We start from the raw sequence: 8,635 nt of genomic DNA on the forward strand, positions 1-8,635 counted from the left end.
ACTGAAGACTCCTTCTTAGGAAAGTGCCATTACTTTACAAATCTTGAACTTATACTTATGACTTGTCTCATTGTTAAATCAACAATTAAATGCGCTTTTTTTATCCATTAATAAACTTGCATTTGGAAATGATGAACCTGTGAATAGTAAAATAGAAAAATAATCAAAAACCTCTGACTTTAAACATTTCTGATTTTAAATTTATTGAAATTAAACATTGTGTAAAAAACATGACAGGACATGGAAGTATGTTAACCACAACAGAATCATGCAATGTTATTTGATGCAACATTTAGTAAAATACAAAGAAAAAAACATGCAATTTTGATATTTCTTCAACAAAAACATTTTAAAAAATCACCAGATATAAATTGTGCATATTTACTATACAAATTATTTAATTAAAATGCATGTAGATCATTGGATTATTATAGCTTCGTCACAGTTTTAGCCCAAGAGCCATCAGAGCGTCCTGTTCGTCCTCACACCCACTCGCCGGCTTTGCCGTCTCTCTCTGGCGCCTCCTGCTGGCCGCAGCAGCCCTGTAGTCCCGGGTGCTGAGACACAGGAAGGTTCTTATAGACGGCACGGCTGTAAGGGATGAAGCAGAGGCCGAGCTGCAGGTGGCGTGCCAATCTGCAGTATGCCGCGAGGGCCAGCACCAGCAGAGGAACCAACAACAAGAACCCGACGACCAGCAAAGCCACGCAGGACGCGTCGTTCAGAAGGTCCGAGCAGTAAGCCGAGGTACCACCGGGCTGGACCTAGATGAGAAGGTGGGAGGAAAGTCAATCTTATATTCATCAGGTTTCTTAGCAAGACACAGATTGCATTAATCAGGACTTTAACTTTTAAGTCAATTTATGTTCGTTGACTCTTCCTGATTTTCCAGTTATAAGAATATATATGATGTACTGCAAAGCAACAACATTTTACTATTACTTTTATAAATATTGATGTCCAGAATAGAAAAAAAGTCAAGGTATCAACTAAACGTCAACTTTTAGGAGTTAAATAATTAGAGTAATTTAAAATACTCCAAATTCCCATCGCTATTATCTTACCTTAGAATGGCAGAGGAAGCCGAACACGACCATGGTGAGTGCCGGAGTGAGGATGATCCCGAATACAACACTGGCGAGCGTGACATTCACGGCGGCGATGATGAGGTTCTGCACCGTGACGAGAACCGAGCATGCCCAGCAGTCCAGTGAGGCTCTGAGCTCCAGAGGCTCAGTTGCCACTTTGGAGGATGAGTACGGAGGAGGAACTACCACTGCTGGGGTAACAGGGTCAACAACCGGTGACGACAAGTTCGTGTGATGCAGACGCGTCGAGTCTGAGTCACCTGCTTCGGAGCCGAACTGGCGAGACGGCGTCCTTTCCAGCGTCCCATTGCGTGACAAAGTCATCCTGAATTATACGGAAAGATAGAGAAAAAGAGAGAGAGAGAGAGAGAGAGAGAGCTCAGACATGTGCATATGTGGAGTTCTAGTGATTTTCTTTAGCAAATAAACAATTCAAACAATTGCTTGATCATCATTAACACCTAACAATCTGCTTATAAACAAGTTGTGACATAATGATTATTCAGAAGTATTTTACACACAAAGTCTGTTTAAAGTCTCAGGATTTAGATAAACAAGTTTCCTTTCTAAAGGCTATTTATTTATTTATTTCTTCTATAATTTAATTAAACACAGGAGTAGGATTTTATAAAGTTTAGTAAAACACGGAGTGATCATAGACTGTATAAGACCTGGACAAAGGCCTGTTTTCCCTCTACACGCGGTCTCTTGGTAAGGTCATATCCTCACATGGCTTTTCATACCATTGTTATGCAGATGACACGCAACTTATTCTCTCCTTTCCTTACTCAGGTTTGCACCCGGATCTCAGCATGTCTGACAGGCATCTCATCCTGGATGACGCTTCATCTCGCCCAATGAAGCTCAATCTGAGTAAAAACGAACTGCTCTTCATCCCTGGTGATTCCACTGGTCAAGACCTTGTAATCTCCCTGGACAACAATCAGTCCCCCAGCCACTGTCCACAATCTTGGGGTAACTCTGGACAATCAACTGCCATTTTCCCCACACATTGCTAACCTTACTCGCTGGGCAAAGAATTCGCCCATTTCCCTCCTCACAGGCTACTCAGGTGCTTGATCAGTCCCTTGTTATTTCCAGACTGGACTAGTGCAACTCACTCCTGGCACCTGCAGCTGCATGTCTTGTTTTTAACCTTTCCAAGTTCTTGCACACCACCCCACTTCTCTGCTCCCTGCATCACCGCCCCCCCAATCCCCCACCCCGCCCATAAAAACACCTTTCCTAACAGTGTTTGATTAGCACTTAGTTAGTGACCTAGTAACCCAGTGTAAGGATCTATCCAATGAGGAAAACTTGAGCACTTTTGTAATAAGAGAGTCGCTGGATAAGAGAGTCTGCCAAATGCCTATGTATGTAAATGGACAGACCCTCCATGATGTCATTGCCATGTTCGCAGGTGCCGATTCCGTCTACACCCCTGTTAATACATAATTGGCAAAAGTGGCTGTTGGTCGTAGCATGCCTGCTTACTTCAGTTACCACAAAATAGCTAGTTTATCAAAAGGCTAAGGTGGATAGCGATAATTTAGAAACTATCATTACTTTGCACTTAATCGAACTCCGCCCTGTGTCAGCTAACACATTTTTTGTGGAAAGTTAAACTACCAAGATTACAGTTGGCTTATTATCTAAATTGGTTCATAGCAGACAGCTTTAACATGGAACTGTATGGGGATTCATTCACTTTTTGGTTTTCGATCAACTGCACCTTTTGAAACTTGGGACTGAAACTTCTTTAAAACTTTTGAAACTTCAGAACCAGAGTTTGCCTATTGGGTGTGATGTAAAGCTTGGAAAGACACAGACTATTCCAAGTGCATTGAAAAGGCAAGCTGATCAAGAAAACTATAGGAAAGAAAAAGTGGTTATGATTAACCACTCAGTTCTAGCTATTTGTGAACTTTCATTGATGTGTGTATTTATATAGTATACATTACATACAACTGCATATATCATTACATGATGCATTATATTTCACTTTATTTATTATATTTCATTATATTTCATATTTTGCCTAAAATGGTGAAAACATTATGGAACTTAAACCAGTCATGTTCAGTTTCTGGAGTCTGCTTTTTAAAGAAGTGCTATAACTGTTAAGGCTTTAATGTGGCTAACAAATAATAAATATATGTATAAATATCTGTTATCTCTCCACTAGTGACACATCCTGGGTATAATACGATACATATTAAAACGCTAAAAAAACAATCAAATACCTCAGATACCAGCAAAAGCAAAATAATTCTTTGCCTCGTTTCAAACCTCGTACAATGGCTCCAGGGCACAGAGTGCGTAAGGTAAACAGAGATAATTGAGTGACTGTGAACTGGAGGAAACAGGAACCGAGAGAAAAAATAAAAACACAAAACAATGAGGCAGGAACCCGAGCCCAGAGGAAAGCGTGTGTGCCAAACTGACTTCCAATATCTCCACGAGCAGGACATCTCCTCAAACACATGACTTCCTGCTCATGCTGAGACAAATAAACCAGGATAACCTCCTGACCCTGACAGATCGACCCCGGGCCTCCAGCAGGGTGCAAATGCAGTGGGGATTAGTCCTAGTCCTAGACCCCTCTAAAAACAGTTATAACATTTTTCTTATTTTGTAAACAAACTTTTATATGACTATAGACTTTATATTTTAGGAATGTAGGAACAAGCATTTCACAAGATTTTAAAAGAATCAACTAACAAGTATTTATTGTTTTTATTTCTAAAATGGTGATTATTAACTATCTATATGTGGATGTGACAATAAAATGGTTTATACAGTAAATTGTGCTTTACAGTCTCATTAAATCAACACATTAACTTTAACTAAAACAGATTATTTACTTTTCTAAGATAAGAAAATATTAATGGGTAATCATTTGCACACTTAGTTAACCACCTGTTATAAATGATTCTTCTTATTGGATATACACAATAATTAAAAGTTCTTTACTTTCTTACAGGAAAACACTGTCTACAGACATTTTAGTTTAGTCACCTTTGGCACCAATTTAGTGTCTGGTCTAGAGAACTGTAAGATCCGTCTTACTAGGAAAAAGGCGCCTTTTTTACCTGCGCCAGTTTTGGGCACGAGTCCAGCGGTATACTCCCTGCACAAACAGCATGACATCACTGTGACAAACAACATGGTGTAAACATACCTTTCCACTAGGTGTATTTCTATAATTTCTAAAAATATTAATCAAAAAATTACATAACTGTGATATTAATAGTAGTAATAATAATACCAACAATAACAATAATACAGTATTAATAATAGTAATTATTATTATTATTATTATTATTATAAAACATTATATTGCACTGAAAAAAAAACATCAAGTTAAAATATCTTAAATATAGTTTAATTTATCCACACTTTCTCAACATAAAATTACAACAAAGCAAATATAATGTTATTAAGCGTATTATTAAAAGTATAAGCGATAAAATCTTGTTCTCATGGCAGATGATTTGGCTTAGTAATATTTGACTTAAAATAAGCTTTGGGATGTTATAATTGTTATATTATGTTAATAAATTATATATAGGTTTGACTAGATACATTTTTTTTTCACTTGCTAAGATGCCATTTTTTGAAGCGTGATTTGACAACAACCCAGAAATTTAAATTAAGATTTAAATCATTTATTGAATTTCATAAAGATGATGCAACAATAATGCATGTGAAGTTTTTAATGAAGTTTTAACACTAAAAGTTTGGCGATAAAAATAAATTGAAGCTTAAATACATGGAAATCATAGTAACTTTTTCCTGTTGTGTTTTTAAAAAAATATCTTACTTACTTTAGGATGGACTTAAAGTCTTCAAAAGTCTACAAAATTTGCCAAATATTTTCTCGGGTGGTTGATTTTAATCCTCGACAACGTCACTTCAGATCTGTCCTTTAAAGTGCCAAAATCCTTTGTTTTGTTTGTGTGTTCCTGATTTTTTTTCTTTATTGAACTCTGCTTTGCAGCTCTCGGTCCTCAAACGACGTTAGTGTTAAAAACAGGGGTGTCTGATGGAAAAGTCAGCCTTTCTTCTCTTCTCACTCGATCTCCCTTCCTGCTTCACTCTTTCCTTCCTCTGACCAGGGTATCCTCCTTTCCCTCTTTTGGGCTGAGGTTTTCTTCTGCTCGGTGTAGATAAGCTGTTTGGACACTGAGGTAGACCTGATTCAGTGGCAGTGTGAAGAGGGGAGGTGGGGCAAAGCTTAGCTACAAATGATGCTGTACAGATGATTTTCCTGATTTATCAAACAGTGTAAAGTGTTCATTTATTCTCAGTGCCACTATCTTCATGAAATGAAAAAAAAAGAAGCAAATGTCCACCAGTTACATAGGAGTAAGTCTACCATTACAGCTGTCACATTCCTCTGCACAGTTTAGTGTTAGGGAGTAGCAGAGAAGGTAAACTATCTCTATCCAGCGTGGGAGGAGAGAACGCGCAGGAGATATGTGAATGCAAATGGCCAGATCCATCAACAGGTTAAATGTCTACTAGACATTCACAGTAGAACATGTTTTGTCAGCATTTTTGGCATGAAAAACTAATTTAATTAGGGCATTCAAGATCAATTCCAACACCAATACTCACCATTAAACACCAGTACCCACCATCAAATACAGAAATCTACAAATAATAAATTAATTTAAAACTATTTTAACTATACTTAAGTTCCACACAAAAGAATTAGAATACATAGCAGAATCAACTTTAATACCCACCATCAAACACCAATGGGTACCATAAAATGCCCACCATTATTTACCAATAGAAATCATCAAATCCCAATCCCCACCATAAGACTCTAATTTCCACCATCAAACACTAATGGGTATCATAAAATGCCAATGCCCATCATCAAACACCAATATCCACCATAAAACGTCAATGCCCACCATCAAACATCAATTGCCACCATTAAACACCAGTATTCACCATCAAACACCAATGCACACAATCAAACACCAATGGTACCATACAATGCCCATGCTCACCATCAAATACCAAAAACCACCCATCAAACAGCAAGATTTGCCATCAAACACCAATAAACAGTCACCAATCAACCCCAACCTTATCCACCAAACACCAATATCCACCATTAAACCCTAATACCCACCTTCAACCACCAATAAATAGTCACCATCAAACACCAATTTTGTTCTATTGCCATCTTAGGGAGTTTTCTCTTGCCACCGTCGCCCTCTGCTTGCTAATCTGGGAAAATCTCACAATCTCATTATTATCTAAACACATTTTTTCTCATTCATATACACTTCCATTAATTTCCTTTGAGACAATGACCATAACGATAACGATAACCACCATCTAGCACCAGTATTTATTATCAAACACCAATGCCCACCATCAAACACCAAATACCACCCATCAAACACCTATATCCATCAATTCAAATGGCAATAAATATTTACCAATAAACACCAAAATTCACCATCAAACACAGATAAATACCCACTATCAAACACCAATACCCACTATCAAACACCAATACCCACTATTAAACATCAATACCCACTATCAAACACCAATACCCACTATTAAACATCAATACCCACTATCAAACACCAATACCCACTATCAAACACCAATGCTGACCAGTAATGAGGACTAAAAACTTACATCACACTATCAAATACACATTATAAACAAACACTAGTACTATGAACACCACATCTATTATGCTACATTAAACAATTCAAATATCAAATACCAATAAAAAATACACCAAACACCTTTTCAAATCACAATTTTCCACCATTTACTCCTATTCACAAACAATCTACAAACACCGATGTTCTTCATCAAACGTAATCATACACTGTTAGAAACTATACACTGTTAAAATTTCAAACACCCCACAGTTGTAACCAAGGTAACCCAGTGAACTCCGACAAACGTTAACAAACACCAACAAATACGAACAAATATCAGAAAACAGCACAAAATCTTAACAATAATCTGAACAATAATGTTCCAGTAAAGGAGCCAGATGCGCCTGTAACAGTGAACGGCGGGAACGTTTTCACGCAGGTTGTTCACGTGGAGCTTGATGAGTAAAGGTCAAGCTGCTGTTTGGCCTGATGTTACTCTCAGCTCATTTTTTCACTGATGGAACGCAGTGAGATTCGAGTCTGCTTAATGTCACTGAGAAAACCCCGTGTTAGACCCAGACAGTGGCTCGTATACAGCGTTGGTATCTTTGTTTCCGTTTCATCGAACTGCATGTCACTAATGAAACCTCTCTGCTATGTTACTGGCACTTTAATCACTTTAATCACTGAGATTGTTGATTAATGTTCTCTAGTTAGCATGAACGCACAGATCGACTGATTAGCAGTGATAAACACCACTGTAGCTTTGGTATTTCATCTTAATTTTTCATTTACACAGTTCTTAATCCAGGGTCAGTAACTGTTTCTTCTCTTTTGAATGGAAAGACGATAAATGAGAAACCATTAGCGAGACCAAACTTCATGTGATCAGCTATTATTCATAAGTAGAGCGTGACTTGTTGAGTAGCTGGCTGTTTTAATTTTTCTAAATAAATGTTTAATCTTTGTTTATTACGTCTAACTTTTTATTATTGAACCGAGGTGAGTTGTAGGTCCATTGCAGGTGTGTGTGTGTTTAAGCTTGATGCATCACGTCAGCGTGATTATTTTTGCTCCACCGGAAACAAAGTGAGTTTAGAATGTTGGAATTGAGGTCAGACTTCCTGTGAGTGTGTCACGGCATTCACATGACCCGAGAAGCACATATCATTTCCTTTAAAAAAAAAAAAAAATCACACAGGTGTGTCAGCTTTAACCCTGAACATCTGTTTAAATTCACTATACAGTCAAAAGTATGCGCAGCCCTGACCATCACAACTATGTGTCCATGTTGAAGATCACGTTCCTGTTCCAATGTGTCCCTCTTGTCTTCTGTGAAGACTTTCCACTAGATATCGGTGTGCGACTGCGTAGATTTGTGCTCAGTCATGCATTCTAAAAGAGCGTTAGTGAGCTCAGGTGCTGATGTCACGTCAAGGAGTCTCCAGTTCCAGTTCACCACAAAGCTGATGGTTCAGTGCAGTTGAATTCAGTCAGGGCTCTGTGCAGGACACTCGGCTTCTTCCACTCCAAACTTTATCTTAACAGACAATATCTTCAGGAATATGTGCACATACTAAATGACCCTGCAAGACCTCAGGACTGACTGATGACTATTTGAGACACCACATGGTTTTTGAGGTCTTCTCTATCTGCATTCCTTCCTTCACCTCCTTCAGGAGCTTCAGGCTGAGTAGAGGCTGGAGTACGAGGCTGGCGTACGAGACGCATGCGGACTGGAGTCGGATAACGACTGGGAAGAATGCATCAGCAGTGACAGGAGCAGAAGGAAAAAAAATAGTGCTTAAGGGGATATCCTGAGACTCATGTGGGACTGATTTCCTCTCTTGGATGCAGGATATCCGCCTGCAGAGGGCGCCGAGCTGTCAGGCTTATTATAGCCAG

At 38.5% G+C, this 8,635-nt stretch overlaps 1 protein-coding gene across 4 annotated transcripts; it reads right to left on the reverse strand.

Annotated features, from left to right (window-relative positions):
- Positions 1–188: 188 nt before the first annotated feature.
- Positions 189–5,339, reverse strand: tmem88a (transmembrane protein 88 a). 4 transcript variants are annotated; one of them, XM_053475782.1, is made up of 4 exons: positions 4,916–5,339; positions 4,181–4,240; positions 1,065–1,413; positions 189–764 (listed from the first exon to the last, which is right to left on the reverse strand). In XM_053475782.1, the coding sequence occupies exons 2-4, from the start codon at positions 4,231–4,233 to the stop codon at positions 483–485; spliced, it is 684 nt and encodes a 227-aa protein (XP_053331757.1). In that variant the 5' UTR covers positions 4,234–4,240; positions 4,916–5,339; the 3' UTR covers positions 189–482. The 4 variants fall into 4 exon arrangements, with proteins under 4 accessions (XP_053331757.1, XP_053331761.1, XP_053331760.1 ...); XM_053475786.1 differs by having other exon boundaries at positions 4,107–4,218; positions 4,916–5,335; XM_053475785.1 differs by lacking the exon at positions 4,181–4,240 and having other exon boundaries at positions 4,916–5,330.
- Between the last annotated feature and the right edge of the window lie 3,296 nt (positions 5,340–8,635).

Source organism: Clarias gariepinus, chromosome 17 (genome assembly GCF_024256425.1).
Source record: "Clarias gariepinus isolate MV-2021 ecotype Netherlands chromosome 17, CGAR_prim_01v2, whole genome shotgun sequence".
Taxonomy (NCBI): Eukaryota; Metazoa; Chordata; class Actinopteri; order Siluriformes; family Clariidae; genus Clarias; species Clarias gariepinus.

Excerpts from the sequence above, each read along its gene's own strand:
- tmem88a (XM_053475781.1), bottom strand. The coding sequence starts at position 3,573 with ATGTGTTTGAGGAGATGTCCTGCTCGTGGAGATATTGGAAGTCAGTTT. Across the intron at positions 1,414-3,331 it reads TGCTTTTGCTGGTATCTGAG|GATGACTTTGTCACGCAATG; the intron begins GTATTTGATTGT and ends CGTATAATTCAG. Across the intron at positions 765-1,064 it reads GCTTCCTCTGCCATTCTAAG|GTCCAGCCCGGTGGTACCTC; the intron begins GTAAGATAATAG and ends CTTCTCATCTAG.